Genomic DNA, 27,972 nt, shown 5'->3' with positions numbered 1-27,972 from the left:
CAAGCAACTCGATTTGGTTTTCTGCTGACAAGTTGAAGCCCAATATCGAGGTCCTTGTTCATTAAAAACGCTGCCAGTTAAGTAGCCAGAACAAAAAACAACTAGCCTAACTCATCAACCTACTTGTGTTTATCTTTTATTGTGTTTATATTTGCGTTATCGTTTTATTGTGACATTTCATCGTGAATTGCGGCCCTTGGGTATTTTACACGTTCCCATTTGGCCCTCAGAGCATTTTGAGTTTGAGACCCTTGCTTTAGTTCATAACAGCTATCTACTCCTATCTAGCGGCAGAAAAATTTCAATACAGAATGCTTTCATATCACTTGCTTTATTCAGCTCGCGTCGCGACGAGGCGGCTGCTGGCATCCCTGCTGTGCCTTATTGTCCTGCGCGTGCAACGTTTTTGTTCGAAGTGGCTTGCCTAGTAAAACTAGGCGCATGCGACTTGCCTTTTATAAAGAGGCCTCTCTAAGTAAAAAAACCTATTGCTCTTACAACACAAAATATTTTACCACCGCAAATTTAAATGCGAATTGAGGCAGTGGACACATCTCTGTTAGGTCCTTTTGTAATTATTGCACCATTCAAACATATCAACACCAGGTCTAAACAAATATAATTATACAAGGGCCGCAACAACAAAAAGCTTAAGTTTAACGCATTCTTAGCGACGGCGTTACAAAGCTACGTCATAACATAGCGTCATAAATAAATAAATATTGCGTTTATTGGATTTAAATTGGCAAAACTTTCAACATAAAAGTTGGTTTATTTGGCACATAAACGTGTTTGCATATTGCTCAAAACTACAGATTTAAACTCTGTTTCAACAGTGATTGCTCGGACCAAGGCATGGTAAAAATTTACACAGTAAAAGTTGGCAAAAGTATATCAAACCATGGACGTTAAATCTTTTAGAGAGAATGAAAATATTTGCTTTTTAAACATGATAGCTGGCCAAAGTGTAATAACATGGCCGTATGCATTATCTACGCAAATTCTATTTATCTAATATATGTTTCGATTATTTCTCAAATACTACGACGCCATATTTGAACCCCTTTCGCATCAAAGCCAGAAGTTAAGTGGGGAAGTTTTCGGCCCATATCTGTTTTTGCTTGCAGAAACAAGTTAAGGAAAAAAATATAAAATATATAATATAAAATATACAATACAAAATACAAAATACAAAATACAAAATATCAAAAAATAAAAAATAAAAAAGAATTAAAAAATAAATTTTAAATTAAAAAAAAAAAAACACCAAGCCCTGAAAATATACCCCCTGACAAAACATACAACAACCGCACCCCCGTCTAGTTTTATTACGATACGCGATATATTAGTAGAAATAGACAACGGGCTTCATACCAAATTACGTCATTACCGTGATGAATTAGGCGAAATTTGTTGAATTAAATCTTGCAAAGGCAATAGTTATGCAGGTAATACTAAAAATTGCTTAACCGTTTAAAAGATTAATAACGTTTGATTGTTATTTAACTATCAACAGATAATTAATAAATTAGGAAATTTTCCGGCTACTTACCACGACAATTTATCAGTCTATTCGCTTTCACATGAAATATTCAAAATGCTGGTGCGTCATATAAGGCTGCATAAAGCAGAATTACCGTATTTATTAGAGGCATTTTGGACATAATAATATAAAAGAAACAACTTACTACATTTTACCTTTACGAAAATAAATAAGTATTTTATTGGGGTTTACCCTATGGTGATAAACATCATCTTTTGATTTGCGGTCTGTTGCAAACTTTATTTAAAAAACTGGGGAGCAACTTTAATGAATCAGCGACTAATATATTACAGTAATAAGCAAGAACTTTCTTTCCAAGGTTAAACATTTAAACGTATTTTTCTCGAGGGAAACACCGTACTTCTGGTTGAGTTGAATAGCTTCGTAGAAAAAGAATAAGAACAGATTGAAAAAACGTTTAAATAGTGTTGCTCCATTTGTGTTCAGAATATTGTGATACTTAAAAAAATGTCGTTTGACGCAACTCGGGAGTTTACTCTGCGACCTCTTCTAAAAGATCCTGGCTGTGATTTAACTCTTTACAGAGACCAACACTTTAAGGTATGTGTTTATATCGACATGTTTGTCTTTTTATGATGTTTTATTTTGCTTTTATTGTTTGTTATAAAATATGAATTGTTAGACAAGATGCCCTAACTAAATGTTTGCACAGCAGTAAAAAAATATTGTCGCTGCCCTAGAATCGTACCACAACGAACATTATTTGGTTTAGGGTGCTGGTTAGCGTTTGAGTTTGGGTAGGTTAAGCAATGTTATTAAATAATAATACTTGATCCACCCTCACCCAAACACTAACCGACACCCTAACCTTAATATTGTGCGTTGCTTTCTCAATTGTTTTAACGTTGTGGTAGGATTCTAGATCAGCGCCAAAATGTTGCCTAATTAATTTCTGGTTGCTTGCTAGAATACTACTGTCATTTTTTTTTCTAATCTAATGTTAGCATTCTCAAAATGTGGTAGGATTCTAGACCATCCCCATTTTCTGTTTTTAATTGCATTGTTGACATTTATTACATGTTTAGCGTTTTACTCTGCAAAAACTGTTTAAAGTAATAAGTTTTACCTTAACACTTTTTACCAGGGTTGTGGAGTTGGTCTGCGTTTTGCGGCAGGTGCACACCAAACATGTTTTTAAAGCAATTAGTGTTCACACCTGTATAATTTTAAACCTTGTTTTCAAAAAAGGTGAAATATGTTGGGGTTCCGAACCTCCGGTGTGCAAAAACAAGATTAAAAAAAGGCAACATTAAATGCATGAGTGTCAAGAAAAACATAAGTGCCATGAATTACAGACTTAAATGTGATGTAGTGGGTTTAAAACAACCCTGAGTCCCATTACATTTTGCAAATTAAAGTCCAGACTCTGTCGGGTCCGGTTCCGATCTAGCCCTGGTTTTCAGACTGATACATTTGTATCAGAATAAACCACAAAGTTTCAGATAACCTATTTTCCAATCTGGATGAGGGAAAGTATGGTAGATCTCAACGTTGCGGGTGCTAGACCGAAAAAGAGGGGTAAAGGGGTTTACTAATTTGGGTCAAAAGTGCATCCAGCTTGTTTAACGAATAGAAAAATCGGGTGAATATTTAATGTTTTGGGGTGCAGGTTTTGTCTGTTGAAAAAACCATGCGGGTTCCAGTGTTGTAAACTAGTCATAATTTGACTTAACAAATCTGCATAAGAAGATTGAGTTTAATAATACTTGACCCACCTGAAACCAAACTCTAACCAGCACCCTAACTCAAATATTATGCGTTCATTTAATAATTACATAAACATTTTGGATTCCATGAGATATTCAACCCTTTCATAAAAAAATTAAATGAAAACAATTATTTTACCCCAAGTTATTTACTCAACAAGTGTAACTTAAGTCACAAATATAAGTTTTTGCCATTTACCAGTCAAAAGATATTAACAAAACAATGTTAAAACTATGCCATCGTGTGGAAGTCATGCAAAAACTTTCCTCTGTCAATACTCCTACATTTTTGCATCGATTAGGCTGTAATTTGGTAAAATCGCACTTTAATGACAACTACTTTATTCTTGTTAAATTTCAATGAAATTAAAAACAAGTCATGTCTTATGGTTGTGTTGAATTGATATGGTTTGACTCTTTAGCCAAAATATCATTTGAATGCAGTGACACTTTGAGTGCACTTAAAAGTCATTACTACTTCGGTTGGTGCAATTGCCGTACTTTCCACAGTGGCCCTACCTTTTGGCTTTTAAGAAACCTATCATTTTATTTGACTATTCAGGGCAGCCGATCAGACCAAGAAAATCTGCTCGGCAAATCACACACCCTTTATGTTGGCAACTTGTCGTATTACACAACCGAGGAACAAATATATGAACTGTTCGGGAAATGTGGGGATTTGAAGCGAATTGTTATGGGATTGGACAAGTTCAAAAAGACGCCATGTGGATTTTGCTTTGTTGAGTAGGTTATATGTATATACTAAATTTTTCATAATTTTTACACATTGTGTACAACTGTGATTAAGCCCTTATGGTCATACTGAGTCCACTAATTAAGAAGAGTGGAACACCTTACTAGTGATATATGTTTATTCATGCAGGCAAATTGATTTAACATAATCATATTATTTCTACCGTTTTTAGGTATAGTTATTCTAGCCTGTAATGTTTATTAATAGTTTGAAGTTTTTATACTGAAATAATTTTGGTTTTAGATTTTAGTATAGACAGTCATTGATTAAACGGTTTTGCTTTTAATTTTTCAAAAAGCAAAACAGATTTTAGGTTTACATCAAATAATATAGTCTTGACTACAGGTTTTCATACCGGTGCGGCTTTTTACATTTTGAAGGGTGTTTTTTTTATGTATTTAAGTATTGTCCTAACTTGTGTATAAAAACTTATATTACAAAAAAAGGCAGCAAAGGATTGCAATTTTTTCTGATAAACAAATCAAATTAAATTTGTAAGTATTAGCAATTGCGGGCCGGTTTACTGTAACAATTAAACTTATCGTGCCATTTAAAATTGTATTATAAATTTATTTTGATTTAAATTCATCAAAATTTAGTGGATTTGCACCCGATAAACTACCTATGACCAAATTTTGGGATCACTAAGAAAATGTGGCACAGTTTAATTAATTTTAAATGGCCAGCCAGATTTGTACCGGGGCTTTAGTTTGGTGAGCCATAGGACAAATATTTAATTCATTGCATGTCCAGATACATGGAGCGCAATTCGGCTGAGGACGCGATGCGTTACGTCAATGGAACCCGATTGGACGATAGAGTGGTCAGGACAGATTGGGACGCCGGGTTCAAAGAAGGTCGACAGTTTGGCCGGGGAAAGCGTGGCGGACAGGTGATACTTAGACTCTGTGCAAATGTAACTTGTGTTTAGGTATAATCAGTCATGCAATACACACACATGGGTATTTACTGTGATCTAGCTAAAGATAAAGTAGTACTGACCAACTGTTATGGCATACTAATATTAATGTACCAAGAGCCTTTGTAAATGCTGTTACTGAAATCAGTTGACCTAATCAGTTTGAAGTACAAAGCTGATAAAAAGTTGATGGTCCCGGTGTGGCCGGAGGTCTTGAGTTAGTTATTTTACAAGCCTGCTATGCTTGCACTACAAGCCTGATTGCGATTTTGACATGGTCAACTAATTTCAGTAGTAACCTTATCAGTGTATTCAAGTATGGGAGTATAATAGTTTGTAATTATTATTCAATTACCATTTTTCCAAAGCTAATATTAATGTGTTTTAGAGTGTTTGCGATCACCAAGAATTTTATGCAAATGCAGCCCATAATGATTTATAGACGTTACTAGTTTTTAACCTATATAATTTAAAGCATAACTCACATGGTTTAATTTATACAAACAAGCTTTAAATACAGGTAGCTTAGAAACTGTTAAACTCTTAATATTTGAACCTAAATAAACTAATATTTCCAAATGGCCGTATTTGCCTAATTCTAAATAGGACACAAGCTTGTGCATCCACTTTGTGCATTTTAATTGCATTTATTTCTACTTTGACCTGAAATAGCAGGGTTGTGCGAAAGCTTGTCGAGAATTCAATACAATTTGACTTTATATAGTGCCACCTGATTACTCAAAATATAGCAAGCAAAATGTTCTGTAATTAAATAGTATTGTCTTGTTTTACAAATTCCAATTAACCCTGTTTTAGAAAGCTACTAAATAATAAGTCAGGTGGAGGCATTTAGGATTATTTCGAAAACACCATGCATTGCAAAAAAGTATGAAATTATACATTTATTATGATGTATAGTTATTGCACAACTAATCGATATAAAAGTTTTTTTTTATTTGTGAAAGGTTCGGGATGAGTACAGAATGGATTTCGATCCTGGCAGAGGAGGTTACGGGGCCAGGGCCCAACTGAAGACGGAGAAAGCTAAACCAGCTCCGGCCGAAGAAGATGCCGAAAAGAAAGAAGAAATGGCGACGTAACGAGAAGAGGGATCGATTTTGTGGCTTGGAGTCGGTTCATGACGGCATTGGAAATCCTGGCATCAGAACCAAGCCTTTAAAAAAACACTTTCTAAGAAATGCTTGCCGCACAGCAAGTTAATGGCACTGCCAAGTCAGATTTTTAACACACTGGAATACTGTTTCGAGTACAATTTGTACCAATTCCTGTGTTTTGACGTTTCGAAGGTTTTTTTTTAGATTCGAAATATGCCTTTGATAAAAAATTTTTCGTTTCTTAACATTTTTCTTGAGAAAAATAATGACTTTAGACCCCGACAGCGGAGTCCTCAAAAAAACGGAGTTGGACTTCGGCCAAATGTGAGAACTTGTCGGTTCCGAAATTCGACTCCCGACTGGACAGACTGCATTTCATCCATTTACGAAACTGAAATGAGGTAAATTATCGACAATTCACTCGTGGGGATGTCATATAAATCATTTCACCCACAATACATAAGTGAAAAATAAAACACCGAAATAGGCTTTTCCATCTTTGTAATTTATTTACAGTTTGCGGCCTTGTTGGTTTCGAATTTGGTTCTGCGCATGCGCACACCAGACTTTACACTCTGGTAGTATTACGTAGTCTTGCTAGACCAGATTCCGACTCCGCAGTTCTGCTTTAGATTTCTGTAACCATGGCCACCAAATAGTATTTTCTCCTAACAACCGTAGAGAACCTTGTACAGCAGAGGACAACATTTACAACATGTTCTTTGAGCGCCTACGGAATGTTAACGACTATAGGTCCTAACTAATGAATCTTTCTAAATAATAAAAAAAGCTGAACGTTTTAAGTGGTGTGTGCCTATGGGAACGGCGCTTCCGCATTATTGGAATGTACGATTGCAGTGTGTTCTCTGAAACTTCGCGATTGTTTTTTGCAAGTGTTAGCTCTCGTCAGAAGATTCCAGGTTATTACAAAATCCAATGCACTATACCCAGTGTTGTAATGACTTAAGTCATAACTTGACTCAAGTTCTTTGACAAAAATTACTCGACTTAAGTTGGTTGGACGAATGACTTGACTTTTGTCGAATACATTGGGTTAAAATTGAGTGTTTTCAATAAATATTTTTGAATAAAATTGGGTTATTTGTCTCAATTTTTGTACGCAAAACAATTTTCATGCTGTGTCTAGCGTTTTTGTTATTTTTAGTTTAGTTATATTGCTCATAAATAGTTAATCGGACCATTTTACCATTTTTATTAGTTTAGCGTTTTATTTTTATGTTAATTAATTGACTTGCTCTTACAATGACATGACTGCGACTTGACTTTGGCAACTGATAACTTGTTACTTTTGCAAAAGACTTGTTTGGACGTATTTTGAAAAGGCTTGTTTACAACACTGAATACTCCCACTAATCCTGTTACATGTCAGACAACAACGAAGTGTGAAACTACAACCCACGCAGTTGTTATCATTTGTAGTCAAACTTAATATTTAATTTTCGTAAATTCGCATTTTTAAGCTAGTTCGGTAGTGTAAATTGTTCATCACTTTAAAAAAGGCTTTGGAAAAACAGTTGGCTATTATTACTTCTCGAGCTGATTATAATAATCTGCAGGGGTTAAAGTAAATGACAAAGTCCAGTCAAAACGGGACGTCTAAAGGAGGTAAGCTTGGAAAACCTGCGGTTATCGTCTGATGTTTTGCACAAATGAGCAACTGAAAACGTGTCCTAAATACTTTCAAGGAGTAGACCTACTGTAGTTTAAATACATTAGTTGACGGGATGAGGGTGGAAGAGTTGACGGGATGATCCGTTAAAAATAAAATTGTTTTAATGATACGACGTAACTTGAAAAAGTCCATACTTTAACCACTGTTTATAGGTAGGATATAAAAGCCCAAATGTTTTGGTACAAAATACGCTCTAATTTGAACCGTCGCCTATTGTGGCTTATTTGTGGCACGTAATAAAAGTCGCCAAAACAAACGCCAAACAAGATTAGTGTTCGTCCGACTTCCATTAATTCCCATCACAAACAAAGTTACAGCTTAGCGACCAAAACAAAGGCGGGGCCTTTTTCAGTTCATGGCCGGGTTGATTGACAGCTCTAAGTGATCTCTCGGCCTTTCAGTCGTTGTTCTCGACGAATTCGAAAGTACTTTAGCTGGAGAGCCATGCTCTGTCGTCGCCTACACTCCACTATGAATGCCGTGGCGCCCATTATACTGCCACATTCAACGTTTAGCGCGCTGAAGAAATATGCACTGCTTTCCCTGTGTATTGGCTACACACTTGAATGGCTGTTGTTAGTTTTGACACAGGACGAAGGCAAGTGTTACAAATGGCCGTTGCTACAATAAGATAGCTTATCGGCTACTTAGCGGTTGGAATCGATGGCAGGCAGATGTCTTGCGGTTTGTGCGTATGCGAATATTTTTAGCACCTTTCTTACCACCGTCTATTAATATTTTACATTTCCGAAAAGGATATTTTTGGGGTTTTAGGAGGGCATTTAGAATTTTAGAATTATCTTTTTTGCATATAGTTTGAATTTGCATTATTTTAGCAAGAGCATAGAAAGCACAACTACCTAAAAAATGCTGTGCAACTGTAAGGAGACGCAGTTGAACGAATCTTCGAATCGAAGTTTTAGAATTATTTGAAGTAATTTTACAAGCTGCATCATATTCTTTATTATGAAAATGTTAGGTGGTCAAGTTCAGTAATGGGATTCAGCCGGTTCGCACCTGTTCTATAGAACCGTTTTTTTATGAGATCGGCGAACCGGTTAGGACTACTGTCAATAGATTTTTTATCTAATACACCGGTTTTTGAGATTCAAGTAGCTCACGTGTTTTTTTCTAAATGTGCAATAGTCAAGTTCGCACGTATTACAGTTACACATTGTGCTAATTTTTATAATTGTAGTAATTTTCCTTTTGTGATGGTTTGTCTGAAAATTGATACGACTGCTGCTTTTTAGTGTGGCTGTTAACTGTAATGGGACTCGGCCGGTTTGCATTTTTCGCTGGAACCTGGGATTGCACCCTGTTCTTGCACCTACTTTAAGCTTAAGAACATTCCCTTGTATGACAGTAATAATGTATGCGCCCGCTGCTCAGTTTATTTGCCGAAAAATAAGACCTTTATAACAGAACCGGCTGAGAAAAAATTTAAATTCAACCACTGGACAAGTAACTTAGTTTCCATGTTTACCACGCTTCAAATGGAACTACTATTGCTTACTGAAATGGCGTCTACTGATCTGAAAGGTTTTTTTTAAGTGTATCTGTTGTTAGCCAGGATGACTTTCAACACACTTTCAGGATCACAGTGTGAAAAATTTCACGCTATGATCTTATGCTATTGGTTTTGGTGGAAAATTCCACGCTTAAAAGTCTTATTTTCGTATTGTATATCTTTTTCCACATGATGGAGGAATTTACCACCATTTTTTACTGATTTCCACCCCAAGGTGGATTATTACAACCTTCAAATTTTACAACGTATCACGCGCTCTAAACAAATAAAGCCAAGCCAAATAACCCTGCTTCTTAGCCAAAGTGCTCTGGCGTTCAAATTTATATTGACTGACTGAGTTTTTCAAGACAATTTTCATTTCAGGTATCGGGTACTTTGAATAAAATGTAAAATGCGCAAATCAACGCAAATATATTGTTCTGTTTAATGCGCGAGAAATAAAAAACAAAATGTAAAAAATGTCGTCCTTGCTTCAAGAAAGATTTCGACCGCAGCGTCGACTTGGTTTGTTACGTAACACCTACCCGAGTGACGTCGTTCTGACGCAACAACCAACTCATGACGTCAGACAATGCTGCAGTGCGTTCGCAAGGTCAATGAGGTCACAAGGCGAAGGTAGGTTTGGTTGTTTTGTTTATTTCTCGAGAAAAATTCTCTCCCAATATGGAAATTTAAAACATATTAATTAACAATTACCAAAACGGTAGTAGAGCCTACAAATGTATTGTAGTATAGCTGCGGTTATGTTAAACTGAGGTTCGTGTTTTTTTAAGTTTTACTGCTTTTCGAGTGTGTAAACAAGTCTTTTCGAAATGACTTAACTCCGAATCAAGTCATTTGTGAAATAACTTAAGTCAAAGTCAATTTTATTTAGTAAATAACTAGTCAAGTCCAAGTCATCAGTTGCAAAAGTCAAGTCCGAGTCAAGTCATTTTAGAGCAAGTCATCTCCAAGTCAAATATCAAAATAAAACAATAAATCTTTAAAATTGCTTTAAAAAATAGTTTTTAAAAAACTCCTCCGATTTTGAGCAGTAAGTTAACTAAAATATAAAGAAAATCAACATGTAGCAAACTGTTTGTTTTACGTGTAATTGACAAATAGCTCAATTTTACAATTAAATTGTAAATAAAAACACATAATTCCAACACAGGTGATTTCATGATTTTATGACTCTATGATTTTATGAAGTTCAAGTCATGTCTTTTGTCCAAACAATTAAATAAATTAATTTTACCGAAACTACCTAGGTCAAGCCAAGTCATTTAAAATCAGTGACTTAAGTGCACAGCTCAGGTCAACAACGATTCTTTTTGAGGTGATTCAAAAACCAACAAAACCCCCGTTTTTTTTCAGTTGACCGACGCCGACCCACGAGACCTCGTCATTCGAAGTCGGATGATCGCACTGTCCTACTGTGCAGAGAGAAGCTTTCTAAACTTCGGGCAATCCGCAATGATAACGCCCTTCTGCTTCTACATCAGGTGATTTTTAAAAATACCCAACAAACGACCTTTAGTCCTCACAGTTAACAGCCATGGTAAAAAACTTGGTGCTCCGCTCTAAGCAGCCGAAAACTGACTCTTATTTGCGCCCATCAGATTCCATTGCTGTACAGCATAACAAACATGGATTTCTTTCAGGTGTATGCCCATTCAGCCAAACTAGGGCCTAATTTATCGCCCCCCAACTCATTTTCAAAGTAAAAATCGCTGCGTTAGATCGCCAGTCATAGCTAAAATACATATAGTGATTTGGTATCGTATGGGCACCGATACCACCTTAGTATCGGACAAGGAACGATACCACCAAGTAAGGACGTGTACCGATACCACCCTAGTATCGGACAAGGAACGATACCACACTAGTTTCGGATGGGTTTTGTATCGAATCGGCACCGATATAACCCTAGTATCGGGCAAGTAAACGATACCACACTCGTTTCCGAATTTGAAATTTAGCAATGCTTCAACTTGGCATCAAATATTTGGCCCCGATTTGTTATTATAGACAGGACCTAAAGGCAAAAAAATTCACCTTATGCTATACCGCTATTACAATTTACAGTTGTCGGCCATATCAGTTTTAAAATTTTGTACTGCGCATGCGCACATCGGACTCTGGTGGTTTTACATGGTCTCTGGTAGTTTTACGTGGTCTCTGATAGTGTTACGTGATCTCTGGTAGTTTTAATTGGGTCTCTGATAGTTTTACGTGGTCTCTGGTAGGTTTACGTGGTCTCTGGTAGTTTTACGTGGTCCCTGGTAGTTTTACGTGGTTTTTGGTAGTTTTATGTGGTCTCTGGTAGTTTTACGTTGTCTCTGGTAGTTTTACGTGGTCTGTGGCAGTTTTACGTGTCTCTAATAGTTTTACGTGTCTCTGGTAGTTTTACGTGGTCTCTAATAGTTTTACGTGTTTTTTGGTAGTTTTACGTGGTCTCTTGTAGTTTTACGTGGTCTCTGGTAGTTTCACGTGGTCTCTGGTAGTTTTACGTGGTCTCTGATAGTTTCACGTGGTCTCTGGTAGTTTATGTGGCAGATTTAACGTAACAGCGAACACTTCGACATGTTTTGCTCTCACATCAAACTTGAGGCCAGGCTCATACTTCTTGTATCAAGCGTTCGTGCTTTGTGACAAATCGCTGCCAGACGCGACGCAACGCCACACTGGATTGCCACTCTCGCGATCGCGTCGAGGGGCCTTGTGACGTCATACACGCACGCGTTTCGTGAACTTTTTAACCCACTTGCGGTGCACGTGAAGTTAGAAATGTGTAGACAACCGGCTCCAATCGCATATTTTCGTTGATATTTCAATTTTGTTTTTATTGTAAAGTGTAAGCCACCGCGGAGTGAAAAGCTTAAATTTTTTTTTTGATTTATAACCTAGTAACACTTTTTTTACTTGTTTTAACTTTTCCGTGACATTATTTTAATATTTGCCAATTAAATCTACTCTTAATTTCTTTGTTCTGCTTTGTGTTAGTTTGTATTTCCTAAAGTATTGTAGTTTTCACAAACCTGTTAACGAAAAAACTTTTCTTTTAGTTGGTTTGCCTTGAATCAAAGTCTAAGATTTATGTTTTAAGTTAGAGTTTACCGGGCCATAATTGCAATATTCAGTGATAATAAACAATGTCTACTAGTTTATTTGTTTGAAATTAAAGACCTTCAAGCTTTACAATATTTGTTGCAGACCTCCTCGTTAATTAATATCCAAATGACGTTTAAATGAATAAAACTTAAAAAAAATTTAACTTTGGAATTTCATGCAACATTTCATGCTAAATTTTATTATTAATCGTAGAATCCAGGCAAAGAGACATTGTCTTCTATTCCTCCCCTGAAGTTCGACGTGGAAAAAGCAAACATCACCCTTAGCCAAATCCAGTCGCGTCAACCAGTCTACAAACTCCCTTCAAAGCCCTCGACCGCTCCAGGCTCTCTACTGTCGTCTAGCGGAAACCTAAACTACCGAATATTCGAGGACAACTCAGCAGCGACGCCGTGCGGACGACCTACCGCCGAAACGTCGCGAAATAGTCGCGCGTTCGACCGCGACTTCTGTTTCGTCACAGACGAGCTGGGAAACAGTGAATTGATGACGTCACAGTTGAGTCATGTGACCGGCGGGTGCTACCGGTATATTCACACCGCTCCGGGCGGACAAGTAAGACCTCGGGAAACGAGGCGAAACACGAGATCTGGTGAGTGGAAAAACTGCTTGAAGAATGTTTTTAGCCAAAAAACAATAAAAAATTATAAAAAGAATATTTTTTTAAACAAGGTTGTGAAAATCTGGGTTTGATTGCTGATTGAAATGTTGTGCTTTTGGATGGATAAAAAAAGGGTTGACGAAAAATATTCTTGTTAAAAATAATTATACTTATCCGCATCTAACTTCTTCTAAATGGCGCACTTTAAAAACTCAGTTTTTTTCATATTAGGTTATACTGATAACAAAGTTAAATAAACCGATCGCGTGAATAAATGATTTTATTTACGAGATGGTAATGACTACGGATGTCCGATAAAATCGGATGAAACCGATATCCGATACGAACTGTTAGTATCGGCATTGGTCCGATATTGTAATATCGGTGCCGTTCTGACGCCAAATTTTTATAAGAATTTAGCCTTGATTTTCGGTCAATCGTAGTGATTTCTTCTTTGAAATTTGAATGCATCACAAAATAGTAAGTTAACAACTTGTCCTTACTAACTTCTCAACGCTAAAGCAAAATTATTCCGAATAACGTAAAAAAAACATGCCTTCAAATAAATTTTAGCATATCTATGACGTCATTTGATACCTGATCTCAATACTTTTGGTCCAAATATGAGGTATTGGTGCCGGAATAAACTGGTAAATTAATTATCGGACATCCCTTGTCAGGTTTTTTTTTAAGGTTTGGTTTGGGTGACCGCTAAGTAGTTTTAAGAGACCGCAAGTGTTTCATTTAAATACCAAAAAGTTGCAAGTCCAAAATTTGGGAAACCGCTGGAGAAATTTCACCTTAAAAAAAACACAAGACACCTTGAAAAAACACTGCTCCTAGTAATGACCATAACCCGCTAGCTGACTAACTACCGTCCTAATCCTAATTCATACCCACAATACGTTTGAAACATTTCGCGTATAGAAGTTGAGAGCTGTCCAACAAATATCTTGGGTAGATCTTAACATTTTGTAAGCGTAAGACGACCTTGGTTATTTGATAAACTCGCAAAAATATCTTTGAATCGTACCTTAGTCTAGTTCAGGGGTTGATAATTTTTTTACCGCAGAAACACTGACATCTTTTTGGTTCGCGTAAACCATTGTCGGTTTGGAATATTTAGAGATGACGTCATAACCTGACGTCATATGAAAAGCAAAACAGAAGGAGTCAAAGCGTTTATTTCAAATTAACTCTTATTTTAATGTTTTCTATTTTTCCAATCATACACCAAGATTTCAATTAGGCCTTCCTGTACCCCCAAACTAGGGTTCAACGGATGGTTGAAAATTCAGCACATTTTGCAGTTATGTTTTGTTGATAGTTCACACTAGTGTGAAATAAAATCCGCTTTCTGCCTCCGTCAACCATCGATTTTTGTTAAGGATTGTTGACTCAAAATTATGAACTGGATAATAACCAACTGTTACCTACTACAGCAATTGTTCCATGGTTGTTTTGAAATTTTAAACAATAGCCTAGCTTAAAAACCTCATGTCTAACCTATTTTTTTGTTGACAGATAAAATAACGTATGATCGTTCTCGTCTGCCACGTACAAGGGCCTACTCAGCCCCTTTCCCAAGCCCCCAAAACACCCCCAGGGTTCAAAGTGGGGTCGTTACATCTGTGGCGTCACAATACGACGCGAAGATACCACCCCCACTCCCCCCTGAACCAGCAAAGCCGCAAAACGAAGCAAACCAACAAAAAATGAACAAACCACGACCGCCTTATCGTCGCGTGTCGCGAGCGCCATCAAGCGTCGCTGTAGCAGTGTCAAGAGCGTTCGCTAGAGGTCGCGAGTGCGTGCTTTCCGAAGAAAGAACACTTGGAATTGTAGGAGAGCATTTTGCTCCTTGTAGACCAAAGACACCGCTTAAGGTCAACCGGGTTGTGAGGCTCAACAATTCCAAGCCTGTCGTTGCTAGGGAGGTGTGCGTTGTCCCAGGCAACAGTCGCCAGGAGACCGCGGACGACCGGATACCAGCTGCGCCTGACACTGCGGGTTGTCAGTGCAAGTCTGTGAGGTTTAGTTGCACCGAGAACACAGTTCATCAATATCGGTCGAGCGATCCCATCACGCCATAGTTATTGTACGCCAGTGGTTCTTTAACTTTTATTACCGCGAACCCCTAAATTTTTTTTGCTTCGCGTGGTCCAGAGTATGGAAGAAATTTCTAGAGATGACGTCACATTACAAATAGACGTAAGAAATCCGCTGTTTTTTTCCAATAAATTAAAAAAAAATTAATATGATACCAAGTATAAATACATTTACAGAAAAAAACTTTAATTTTTTATTAAACTCTTTTCCTTGAAAAATTTATTACTTTCTAAATATACACAAATATTTCAATTAGGCTTTCATAAACCCCCTAAAACTAGTTCACGTACCCCCAAGGGGTGCATGGACCCCAGTTTAAGAACCCCTGTTATATGCCCTAATCGTTTCTTTTGTGGGTATAGAACTTTTCTTTTTTCCCCTGTATTTTAATAAGCGTTTTAGAAGATAACTCTCTTCGCAAGATTGGAGCGAATTGGTTTAAAGGTCCAAGATAACTTAGCTACGAGGTAAAAAGGTTACCTAATCGATTACAAATTCTTTATTATGCAACTTGAAATCTATTAAAGAACAATTTTTCCAATATTTTTGTTTTATTTTTAACTGAGCAACGTCTGGAAATTGCTTTTACAGTAATGCATATTAAGTACTTTACCAATTTATTTACTAAATATATAATTATCGATGGCACAAATTATGACACCACTGATCAAGATATGTCTATTCCGTTATTATTTTTTTGTGCCTAGTTTTCTTTCTTTGTCATTTACATGTTGATAAGCCGTAGGTTGTGATTCAAAAATAATTCAAGAAACTTGCTATCTTAAAGGTGTTTCTGCCTACTTTACTTCGTATTCTGGTTGTTTCCATTTATCTCCGATATCTTTAAATCTTATAATATGCTAATGGTCTGTAAAACCATGAGAGATAATGTGTTGACGAAAATAAGTAAAGGCAAATTATGTTTTAGTTCGTTCTTAATAAGTCTGTAACCAAAACCAAATAAAAGTTTGTTGTTTTTTGATTTACAACTAAAGTACAAATAAGTATAGAGCAATCCAATAAACATTTCATATTGGAACTTTCTAATGTTTGTGTTGAAACTATTTGCTTTATCGTTTATTATCGCTATTAAACGAAACGTATTTAGATCTAACGTTATCCATTAAACTTGTTTCCATTCAAATTAACTCATCTGTTTCGTCACACTGACCGGGCAAATAAACGGTTTCTTGTGACGTAACAATGGCAAGTAATAAACTTAGATTGATGTGGGGTGGCACAGCAGGCGTTCTGGAACGTTCCATTGTGCAAAGTGGGCCGGAGATACGGGTTTGTGGACTTTGTCAGTGTGCTGACCGTCAAATCATTTTAAATCCATTTTGTGCGGGACAACAGATGAAAAACTAGTTGTGTAATTTGAAACTACTAAAATTAAAATTGATATGTTTGTGATAAGACCTGCTTTTTAAAAAATGTATGATTGAACCGGAGCGAAATTTATGGTTAAATTATCTGTTTTTGATAAAACTTATTAAACAGTATAAAAAATGTAACAATGTAACAAAATGTTGAACGGTATTATTTATGTAAGTGTAAGTTATTCATTACTTTATAGAAATATTTTATGCTAAAAAAGGCAATAGACCTTGATTAATTTTTATCTGGGAGTTTTTTTAAGTTGTAAGAGAGGACTGGAAAAAAAAATAGATTAAAAGTTTATGTTTGTGATAAGACTTTTAAACAGTAAACAAAAATGCAAAAGTACCGGTAAACCAAAGAGTTGAACAGTGTTATTAATGGAAGAGTTTCAAAGTATAAGTTCAAGTTATTCATGCTTGTTTGGTTTCAGTAGACAGCTAATATGCAGTTCAAGGCACAGCAAGCCAATTAACTTGCAGTCAATCGATAGTAAAATACGTAAAATATATATTTTCTGCATTTTATTGAAATGAAGCATGATTGTTAGGTATATTAAGTGTCGTTTGTCTGATTTCTATGGTAACAATTAGTTTTTTTCACACACTTAAATGTACCGCTAAAGTCTGTAGCATTCTAGATCCTATTTTAAGAAATTGTTTAAAGTTAGAACACTTATTAGTTATTGGAAATAAAAGATCGGTTTGATTCAAATTGAATATTGTAAAAGTTAGTAAATTTGGAAAGGGTTTCTGGACGTTATTTTTCTTGGCAGCCTTTACTTGTTATTTTTCAAATACCAGTTTGGGCGAACAAATATTTTTTGCTGTAAAACTTTTGCCGTTAGCACTTTTTGCCGTTTGTACTTAACACGTGTCTGACAAAATTTAGTTGTTCGAACATATAATGCCATACATATGAGTTGATGAGAGTTATGACAAAATTCGTCGCAATTTGCATTTTGCTCACTGCTGCCACCTCGCGGTTATCGCGCGCCGAGAATTGCAAGGATAACAATTGCCTTTGTTACGTCAACGCCGCTTCCGCCTTTTGCAATTCGGCTAATCTGTCGTCATTTCCGCCCATACTCGGGAAAGTACCTTTGACTCTTATTGACTTCAGCGACAATTTGATGACGTCATTGAGTGAAGATTACGTCATTAAGTGAGTTGAATATAAACGTGTTGTTTGGATTATTTTCATAAGCCTGTGTAGTGCAGGTTTGGTATATGCATGCTACTGGTAATAAACCTATTCCATTTTTTTGTTTTAATTTGCGTTTTTCTTACTATTTCTGTATGTGCAGTATTAATTACTTTTGTAGAAACATTGGCGCTAAAATATAATAAAATAAAAGATTTATTAAAAAGTTACGGGTGTTGTTACCACTACTATGAGCACAACAAAGTTACTTGAAATTGATAATAAAAACAGTTCGTAAAAAAATTTCTGATTTATTAAAAGTAAATGAAAAAATACGGAATAAAAGCAAAAAGTTTAAAATACTTTATTTGTGGAAGCACAACACATAAATCATTTATATTTCCAAAATTTTAAATTCTTTCTAGCTCATCACGTGGCTCTCTTCAACAACTAATATTGAGGAACAATCGAATTGGGGAATTACCCAAATCCTTTCTACGTCATATGACGTCACTCCACGACTTTGACGTTTCGTGGAACAAGATTGAGGGGGCGCTGACGTCAGAACACTTTGTAACGACAACAAACCTCGATTATCTCTCACTGGCCCATAACAAGATTACGTGCATTCAGGTTTGTTAAGAAATTTTGGTTCAAATATAATTTGAATGTAGATTGGAAAAACTAGAAATATTCCACGCCCACCCTGTAATGTCGTTCATTTACTATGTGCTTGTGGGGTTCACAACATGTTATACAGCACAAATAATAAAAAAATGTGTATTACAAATATAACCTTTTTACAAATCTTTGACAAATATTATTTTGATCTGGTTAGGAAAAGACTTTCTCCAACTTGAAGAAGTTAACTGAACTTGACCTGAGCCACAATCGCCTGACGTCACAATGCATACCGCGAGAAGCGCTTTGTGACCTGGAAAGTTTGATTGTACTTCGATTGTCGAATAACCGAATCCCGAAGCTGTTCAGCGGTAAGTTAAAATAAGCTGAGGTTAAAAAGAATCTTCACGTTTTTTTCACAAAAACTAATTCTTTCGTATCATTGCATAAGATCAGAATGATGTCTTTCTTCGCATGACAAAAATTATTTAGACAAATTTGAGTTGATTTCGTTTATTTAGGAAAACAACTGACACTAACAAAATACGAAATAAAATCGTAAATAAAGTATGCGAAATAAGATAAACAAATACAAAATTAATTTGTCGGATGCAAAGTATGTAACCAGTTTGATACAAAATTGAGAAATTTGAAACGAAATGAAAATGTTATCAGAGCAAAATAACATAGGTATGAACTACAAAACGGAGTGATGGCAAAATCATAAAAGTAGACTTGTACTAAATGTAAACATTTGCAAAAAAAAAAAATGATAAGACGTACAATCGTACATTTATGCGTAAATTTTTTAAATACAATTATCCAAGTTTATAAAAGATTTATAAAACGAATGTTGAACATTATTTTAAAAGCGCACTGGGATAACTTTTAGAAAAAGGTTTATTTGCAATTAAACGAAAAAAATATATATTTTTAAAAAGACGAATGGCCATCTTCTTCGGATTCTACGACTGAAGGTTTTTTCTCCTGCCTCCATCGAATTACAAACATTAAGGCTTCCAATTGTGACGTCACTGCAGTTTCCTCGTCAGCTTTCCAAGGCCTTGATCACCTGACCAGCCTCGACCTATCAGATAACTTCATAGTCACGTGGCACCCCGAAATACTACGTGGCGCGCTCTCATTGGTCTACCTGGATTTGGAGAATAACTTTATCCGAGAATTGCCGCCAGACTTTATTCAAGGTTTGTAGATTTGAAAACTAAGAGAACTTCAATGATTCATAACCATTACATCATAGATCAGGGATGGGGAACCACCGACCCGCGGGTCACAAAGTGACCCACCACAGATTTTTAATGACCCATTTGTTTTGTTTCTATAGAAATGCCAAGTGCTGTCAATCAATTTCAGGAAAGGATAAATGTAAAAAACAATTCTTCGTTAGTTAGCACTATACTGTTTAAATGAGGGCCGCCCAATTTCCGGGTTGTGCAAAAGTAAAAATTAAACCCTGGTAAGACCATGTAATCCCATGAAAAATGCTGCATCATTTGTTACCAATTTAGGTTCTTAATATTCGTAGGAATCCGATGTGAAATAGAGATAGTTTAAAAACCTTGAATTGCCAACCAAGACAATAGCACTTGAAACAACGCAGCAGCCAAGTTTCGCCTAAAATTAGAATATAGTTAAATATATGACCCACTTGTGCATTTGTGAGGATTAAGGTCGTGTTAGAAAAAGTTCGGCATACCTGTCTTTTATCATAGTCAAGCGCTTGTTTCCCAAAGTTTAACGCAATAATTACAAAACCTAATAAAAGCCCGGTGTTAGAAAGTTTTACTACTTTTTGTTTGTTGAAGATAGAAAACGTATGATAGAATCGTGTTTTCTTGTGTATAATGTAACAATTCTATCTTGCTTCTAAAGGTTGTCCCAAATTACGTCATCTAAGTTTACGCAACAACGAACTAAAACTAGTTGATTACCGCTGGTTCGAAGGAAAACTGCCACAAGTGAGTAAATTCATAGAGTCATCATTAAATTTTAAGAAACACTTAAAACTCAAGTCAGATAGTCAAACCACTAAAAATTTAGCTATATTGTTTAAAACCTAAAAGCAAAGTTTGACATTATTTATAAAAGAAGTCCTGTTTGGTTAAGACCAATATGTAATGATTTCTATTTCTTATCTAGAAATCGAATTTCACCATCAGCTCGTCAATTGACTTCATTAAACAACATCTTAAACTTACGCCATCTAACGGTCAAACTTTTCAAACGGAGACAAACACCAACGGCGCTAGCGATCAAATGTCTGTAGATTGGAGCGGAAACCCGTGGTTGTGCGACTGTGAGATGCTGCCCTTTATTGCGTGGTTGTTACGTCATCAAGCCTGGTTCTCTGACGTCAAAGGTTATCATGACGTCATATGTTATGATCCTAGCCGAATACGCGGATCCGCTTTGTTGGATGTCTACGTTGAGGGAATGGTAAATATTTGGACTCTGCGATTGCTGATCGATCAGTGCGTAACGCCAGAAGTTACGTCACTTGCAGATCAAGCAAACGTGACGTCATCAAAAACGTTATCTGTTTTGAATGAAGTGATTACCACGCCAACTACGACACAACAGGAAGAAAATATAGTGACGTCGACTACAGAGACAACAAATGAATTAGAGTTTATGACTTCACCTTGGTATAAGATTGGTGTTACGGCATCAACACTCTTGGACGCGGATGCGAGTGTTGTAATGACATCGTCAACTCCACGCCTGGTTAAGGCTAAACCAAGTTTGTTCACAATTCCATCTGCAACTAAAACGACCAGCGAAGGAGTCGGTAATGAGTCGGAAACTTCAGCGAACTCTGTAACAAGCTCGGCAACAAATGACCACGAAAGCTCTTCAGCTTCTACACTAACAGTTGCCCGAGCAGAAGTGTTAAAAAACACAGCGGAGTCTGTGCAAGAAAACACAAGCTTAGGGGTAAACATCGATGGAAGTCTTAAAACATCTTCACCAACAACTCTATCAACTCTCCCTCAAGAAATTGCAAATGATTCTCGGACAGACGCATCACAAACCACTGAGGTACTGGCTGTAACAGAAACAACACGTCACTTCGACGTCACGAAACTGAATGAAATCACAACTTCTAGACCCTATCACGTCACAGCATTTGCAGAGAACTACAGTGACGTCACAGTACCAGAACCAACAACTTTTGTTGCCACAGCAACCGGTTTTGCCAAGTTGACGAGCTTATTTGTAAATACAACCGGGAACCCTTCCCGGAAGAAAACAGCTAATCGTGATTACGCCATCACTAATGACGTAAACATCCCTTCTTCAAAGCACGTTATCAATAATAAGGAGAGCAAGAATAAAAACACAAACGAATCGTCGTTTCGCGTCGACAAACAAGAGAAGTCGAACAAGTCTTACGTCACAATCGTTCTATTGTCGATCGCGGCCGACATTGTTGTGTCACTCATTTTGTTTGTTCTTGTTCGAAAATGGTGCAAGAAGAAGAACGACCCGAAGCGCTGGGCCACCGTCGTGCCTATGACGTCACTGACACCGCCGAGGCAGAACGGTGACGTCATCATGACGCCCGTACAGTTGTGACGTTTGCTTATCGGAAGTGTGAGAGTAACATCCATATTTGTTATTAACGCTCCAAGCATTGCTGTTCAAATTGCCTTTACTCCCCCCTTTATAATTGTAATTTTTCACTGAAACTTCTTAAGGTGTCTTGAATATCAGAGAAGAAGAAACTTTCATTTTTTCGGTTTAATTTTAGGTTTAATAGCCGGGACAAAACGCAATCGACATTAAAGCATAAGTTTGCCATACAAAATCCATTTAATGTAACAGTGGGCCGAATGTTAAATTAACAATCTACCCCTTAACTTCGTATTGAGTTAACCAAGTACAGGATTGAAAGTTGTGTAAATTTATGTTTCTTCATTTTTTTTCATTGTTTTCGATTCGAGTGATTCCTATTCAATAAAAACAACCTCGTTCGTTCAGTTGTCTTACTGTTTACTTTTAAAGGTTCTTGTGAGTATGGGTGCATAGGTACTTAGGTGTACTTTGCATTTTTAAAACATATTTTAGAGTGAGTTATTTTATTTCAAACTCTTCTCGGCTATAAGATATTCTAAAAAAACTGTAATGTTTGAAACTTATTTGGAAAACAATTGCCAAAACAACGACTGACAAAGCTTTGAAATTAACAAAAAAATAATAATAATAAAATAAATAATAAACTACTCTGCAGATAAGAATATACATAACAACATATAACTCCTACAACCAAACGAAGAATATATTTTCCCGCACAAATGTTTCTTACTGAGAATTTTACAAGTTACCACCTGATCTAAACGTAAGTGAACACCAAAGGCTAGAACGCCAGGTTGTCGCCACAGACTTAAAAACCCGTGTGATCTAAGGCGGTTCTCGCCTGGCAATAAAAGCACCGGCTTATGAAGGGGTGTCGAAACATCAGAGGGTAATTCACCCAGGGTCAGATCAAAGAAGAGAGACCACTAGGGTATGTTCTACTAAACTATCTTTAAAAAATCTTCCATTCAAATTCATTTTTTTATTTTATTTTAACTTTTTTATGTTTTTGGGACCTTTTCAACCTATCTAAACCTCACGTGCTATGTAAACTATTGAGTGTCGTTTGAACTTATATTCTTTATAAAGCGATTTTTTAACCAAATCAAACTACAACTTTTTTTATTAGACTAAATGTTTATTGCTTTAATTGGCCAATGTTTAACGAACCGTTTGAAATTGCAAATCTTGCCAATTTTAAACCAAACAAATGTAATCTTTTAGTGGATTTCAGATGCATATGTGTAAACGAGATAGCTCAAGATTAGCAAATGTTTTTTAAATATGTTTTTAGACTTGACTTTGTGAATACGTTTCTGAAATTTTATGCCCCGCAAAGAAAACTCTAAATCCGACCCTGGCTTTAACCAAGCTGTCTGGGATTGAAACGCAAACAGTGCAAAAAAGGGGCAAAAAGCTGGCGACGAACTCAATATGCTCCCTTTATTAATCACGGAGATACGACAGGTCAAATCTAGACCTTATCGCTTTATTGACAGCTCAGCAAACTTGGGTGTCTGCCAGTTAGTCGTTTGGTGGTCGTTTCTGTGTGTTTATAAGGGCGTTTTCCTTTATCGAGACGACAGCTACTGACTCCTACGCAAACATATCAAGATCGTCCGCTTTATATCCACTTGTGAACTGCCATTTGCCTTGTTAATTGTATTTGCTATGGGAAACGTGAAAGTAAGATAGATTGGATCCACTGCATAAAGCCAAAACCTATGCTCGATATTGCGTGTTTTTGACCTCGAATTAATCTGTTTGCGTTAAAAAGATACTACCGTATTCAACAATATTATATTTGGGATGAAAATTTAACAATGAGTTTATTCATTTCGATCGAAAAAAGCCCGCTAAGGACTAAACTTGGCAAATTTATAAAATTAAGCAAACACTTCAGGAAATCTCATAATTTTTCCTCTAAATGTACATTTTTACCCTTGGTAGGAGTGTTACACCACGGTTTAAAATTAACGAAGTCAATACTTTCTGTAATTCGATAACATTTAGCAGGATATTACTTTTCGCCATATTAGGTACCGTGATATTTACACGCCTAAACTTGAATAGAATGGCGCAATACACCTTGCAGTTTTTCCTTTGGGGAAATTACCAAGTTACGGACAAGAAAAAATACCCGAAATCGTATAACAAAAAACATAAGAAACAAAAAACGTCCTGTTTATTGTGTTACCAGTTGGATTATAATATTCAATTGCGAAATTACGTTTTACATTTCGTGGTTATGTAAGAAAGGAAAATAAGCAGACGGTCTTGGGTTCTTTTGCTCTATCATAAATACATTTGTGAGCCTCCGAATTTCTGTGGTAACTATAACTGCAGAAATAGTAACTGTAACTCTGTAGTAAGTGTAAAGCGAAAAACATTTCGGTTAAGCTTTTAATATACTGTCACGCTTCGTTGAATCGGTTTACTCATTTCAAATACCCGAGTGCGTTCAAGCGAATCAATGTTGCAACACCATTTTTCCCTTCTTTTGTGACGTCACAAACTTAAATAGACCTGGTGGTGCAATCGCGCGCGAAAGCTCACCTGTAGGGGAAACACCGCGAGGTAGTTTGTGGAAATCCTGAAAATCTGAATTTCGCAAGTTGTGAAAAAATCTTCTGGTAATTTTTTCTTTTACGGATACAATTGCGTTGATAGACGCTGAACTTTTAGTAATGAATTTACAACAGAGCATTTCACTGACAAATTTACAAGGAAGTGCTTTTACTTAATTAAGTTAAAATGAAAATCATTTGGCGTTCTATTCCTGCAGAAGCGTGTAGGTTAATTTAACACTATAGCTTATATTGCGGACTACAATATAAAAAGAGAAATTTGTGAGTTGAAAGTTAATTTAAATTGTGTTGCCAATTAATGGAGTTATAATGCCTAGAAAATAAGGATCGACTAGACTTAAAACTTTTAGCTTACGTTGTTGCAAAGACAACAAAATCTCTACGTTGAGAAAATATTTCACAATATTCAAGTTAAATTTAAACGTCTAAATGTTAAAATCTGGGCATTTGAGTTTAAATGTAAACAAATTATTCCAAAACAACTGCTTTAAAATTTCAATTCGTTTTCTCAAGTTTTACTTGCGACTTGCGTGTATAAAAATGGGAACTGCATATAAACATTGTTAACGTTGATCCTACAAACCCATTTCACTTCTCTGCTAGAAAAGTGTATTGTGAGGTCACTGGCCTCTTTGTCAAGGCGATCGCGTGACAGTTTTGGCGGGAAACTCTATCGATCCCCGTCGTATTAAGATTGCTATGTTAATAAGGCTGCTGACTAGACAGTGTTATCACGATGCGACTGGATTGTCAAATTGATCAAATATAGTCTGTCTGGGTGTGGACAAAAGGAAGTTTAATGTAATACGAGCGGAGAGGGATAACCAACATTATGTTTAGGTTTCGGGGTTTTCCAATCGTTTGTTGAGCGTTTTTTAGTATTTCTCTGTTATACAGTCAAACATTAACTTTGTGCTTTGCTTGTTACGTCATATTGATCAAATCTAATACTTCACCAAATGAATCTTGGTAGTTGATAATTATGAATTAAGTTGGTATATACTTCTTATTTTCCACTGTAACAAATTTATTTACTCGAAGTAAATGTAATTTTGCAGCTGTTAAATATTTAAAACCATATTTTAATTGGTATGGTGAAAACTGGGTATGGTAAAGGAGCTTTAATCGTTTTAAAAAACAATGGTGGCGAAGTATTTCTTCTAATCATTATTTAGTCCAACTTCTATGTGCAATAGGTGTTTAGTTTATGTTTAGCGTTTTTCATTCAGGTTTAAATTAGACAAAAATTAACCGTAACTAGGTGTCGCTAGAGAGTATTTGAGGTACCATAATTGAAACACATAAAATGACCGAAATAAACGTACTCGTCTCACACGAAATCAAATCATTTACGTTTGCACAGATTTTCCCTCGGTTTCCTTTGTAAGGAATACTTTGTAAATTAGAGCCACATCAATGTATCACAACTGAAAATGTTGCTGATATTAACCTAGAAAATGGATTTAACAAGCTCTTTTGTTCAGTATTACAGACTTGAACGCAAATTAAAAAAATAACTTTTCAACATTTCCGCATAGTGATACATTGCTAATCTTTGACTATTTTTTGCAGCTGTAGATACGTTTTGCAGCTTTGCCCAAAATGCATACTTTCTGCTAAGTCTTAGGCGAAATAACTGCAAAAAGTGGTAAAACTACTTTGCGTAAAACCTACGGCAGGCGTTTCTTAACTTGTATCTCGCCAAACGATGTTTAATGAAATTATATTTTATTGCTTAAAATTTTGCGTTATTTCTAAGCAATAAAAGGTGAGTGATAAAAAAATACAGTTATTGTATTTTTAATGGTTGTCAACAAGGGTCCGTAAAGGGGATCACAGGGTTCGTGGGTGCAACTAAAATTAGCAGTTTTTTAGTGTCAGGCAACAGTTGTTGTACGTATCATGTTATATTTAAGCATTGTTTTTAATTAATTTGACTACAATATTGCGTTTAAAATTCGCTATAACTTGTAAATGTAAGCCTAATTGTCAAAGTTATTGATAATAATAGGGTCAGTCTGTAAAATATTGAGTCCGAGGCAATAAAATGTTAGGGACGACTTTCGTATTGAATTACAATATCAGAAAAATGGATTCAGTTTACACGAATTGCATTCAAGTTGCTACCAAACTCCTATTGCAGTCGCCAGCGTTCTAAACAAGTCATTTTGAATTGACGTAATCCCGATCAAGGTTGTTTTTTAAACAACGAGTCATGTCACAATTAAAGCAGCAGGTCAACTACAAGTCAATCATAAAAAGAAAACGTTCAAGGAATAAAATTGGCAAAACTCGTTCGATTATGAGCAACCACTCAACTAAAAAATGAAAAAAACGCAATATGTAAAATACCCAATTGTCAAGAAATATGCTTCAACCCAAGTAAACTTGTGTCAAAATAACAAGTTCAATTCAAGTCATTTTTGGTCAAAGGACTCGAGTCAAGTGAAGGCATTTGAAAACAGTGACTTAAGTGCCTTTAAGTAAAGTCATGAACCTAAGTGATTACTAGTTGCAAAGAAGTCTGTTGTGTCTCAGGCCAAAGCACAAGGGTTTTGGCAAATCATAGACCCGCACCTGCACTTTTCGTTTGTAGTCGTCTTTGTAATGAATAGCTACTCGGAAAGATCGTTTAATGATCGGGCACACGTGCTGGGGTGAAAGACAACTTCACCCAGTCACCCTGGCCATTGTTTAGGGGTGAAACGGACAAAGGGGGTCTGCCCCCTTCTGGAGGGTGATGATTAAATTACCCAGGTAACCCTAGATTTTGGTAAACCTCAGGGCAACAAAGGGTGGGAAGGGGAACAATTGAAACGGGTGCTTTGTAGCTCTGTGGGTGGGTTAAACAAATGTGATCCCTCGCTTGGAAAAACTGAAATTGACGAATGGCTTTGTGCCGAGTGGATTTCTACCTTAAGAGCAGGGGCATATCCAGGTGGACAAAGGTCATTTCCCCCAAACTACATTTTTTCCAACTAAACTATTTACTATTAAAATTATTTAAATTCATTTTTTTACTTTGACTGCACTATTTAAATGCCATTTTTTAAAACTTTTATCCATTAATATAGTTTGTTTTTACTCGTTTGGGAAAATCTTTGTAAACCAAAGATACCATCTAGGGGTGCACAGAACAGGACATGACCTGAGGGGTTATGTCCTGGTTTAGGGGGCAAGGACACGACGCCTCAAACTGTATTTTTTTTAAGTTTTTTTGTTTGTTATGATCTGTTGTTATAGCATGTTTTTCCCAGTTTTGGAAAATCTACTCAGCCCAAAGGTGCCATGCATGCGTTATCACATCGGTCACAATTTATTTTTTTATTTTTTATTTTTTTTAAGGGCCGGAAAACTGAAAGGCCTGGCGATCGCCTGCCGGATATAAAATTTTGTGTCGAACTTTGCCATCTTGATTATCGTTAAACGATGCAAATACAAATGACTATGCGAGAAAAAGTTTAGTGAGCTTTAATAAATTGTCGTTCAATTTAAAATTTCACCAAAATTTAGTTTGGAATCGAATTTGACAACATTTCA

At 36.2% G+C, this 27,972-nt stretch overlaps 3 protein-coding genes across 3 annotated transcripts; all 3 read left to right on the top strand.

Annotated features, from left to right (window-relative positions):
- The first annotated feature begins 1,811 nt into the window (after nt 1-1,811).
- On the top strand, nt 1,812-7,251 carry LOC146135255 (nuclear cap-binding protein subunit 2-like). The gene is made up of 4 exons (XM_083395096.1): nt 1,812-2,104; nt 3,833-4,014; nt 4,778-4,916; nt 5,909-7,251. The coding sequence occupies exons 1-4, from the start codon at nt 2,012-2,014 to the stop codon at nt 6,041-6,043; spliced, it is 549 nt and encodes a 182-aa protein (XP_083251222.1). The 5' UTR covers nt 1,812-2,011; the 3' UTR covers nt 6,044-7,251.
- A 2,489-nt stretch (nt 7,252-9,740) lies between these two features.
- On the top strand, nt 9,741-15,090 carry LOC146135254 (uncharacterized). The gene is made up of 4 exons (XM_083395725.1): nt 9,741-9,906; nt 10,639-10,766; nt 12,589-12,988; nt 14,522-15,090. Exons 1-4 carry the CDS (start codon nt 9,741-9,743, stop codon nt 15,088-15,090), a joined length of 1,263 nt encoding a protein of 420 aa, XP_083251851.1.
- Nucleotides 15,091-17,498: 2,408 nt separating this feature from the next.
- LOC146135253 (uncharacterized) lies at nt 17,499-21,844 on the top strand. Its single transcript, XM_083395724.1, has 6 exons — nt 17,499-17,647; nt 18,052-18,259; nt 18,465-18,618; nt 19,189-19,452; nt 20,141-20,243; nt 20,428-21,844. The coding sequence occupies exons 1-6, from the start codon at nt 17,616-17,618 to the stop codon at nt 21,842-21,844; spliced, it is 2,178 nt and encodes a 725-aa protein (XP_083251850.1). The 5' UTR covers nt 17,499-17,615.
- Nucleotides 21,845-27,972: the final 6,128 nt, after the last annotated feature.

Source organism: Ascidiella aspersa, chromosome 8, assembly GCF_963924565.1.
Source record: "Ascidiella aspersa chromosome 8, kaAscAspe10.2, whole genome shotgun sequence".
In the NCBI taxonomy this organism is placed as follows: Eukaryota; Metazoa; Chordata; class Ascidiacea; order Phlebobranchia; family Ascidiidae; genus Ascidiella; species Ascidiella aspersa.
Note: the sequence above shows the minus strand (reverse complement) of the source record. Positions and strands in the feature narration are given on the sequence as shown.

Excerpts from the sequence above, each read along its gene's own strand:
- LOC146135253 (XM_083395724.1), top strand. The coding sequence starts at position 17,616 with ATGACGTCATTGAGTGAAGATTACGTCATTAA. Across the intron at positions 18,260-18,464 it reads ACAAGATTACGTGCATTCAG|GAAAAGACTTTCTCCAACTT; the intron begins GTTTGTTAAGAA and ends TGATCTGGTTAG. Across the intron at positions 20,244-20,427 it reads CAAGTGAGTAAATTCATAGA|CTCGTCAATTGACTTCATTA; the intron begins GTCATCATTAAA and ends TTTCACCATCAG.
- LOC146135255 (XM_083395096.1), top strand. The coding sequence starts at position 2,012 with ATGTCGTTTGACGCAACTCGGGAGTTTACTCTGCGACCTCTTCTAAAA. Across the intron at positions 2,105-3,832 it reads ACAGAGACCAACACTTTAAG|GGCAGCCGATCAGACCAAGA; the intron begins GTATGTGTTTAT and ends TTGACTATTCAG. Across the intron at positions 4,917-5,908 it reads GGGGAAAGCGTGGCGGACAG|GTTCGGGATGAGTACAGAAT; the intron begins GTGATACTTAGA and ends TATTTGTGAAAG.
- LOC146135254 (XM_083395725.1), top strand. The coding sequence starts at position 9,741 with ATGTCGTCCTTGCTTCAAGAAAGATTTCGACCGCAGCGTCGACTTGGT. Across the intron at positions 9,907-10,638 it reads ACAAGGCGAAGGTAGGTTTG|TTGACCGACGCCGACCCACG; the intron begins GTTGTTTTGTTT and ends GTTTTTTTTCAG. Across the intron at positions 12,989-14,521 it reads GAGGCGAAACACGAGATCTG|ATAAAATAACGTATGATCGT; the intron begins GTGAGTGGAAAA and ends TTTTGTTGACAG.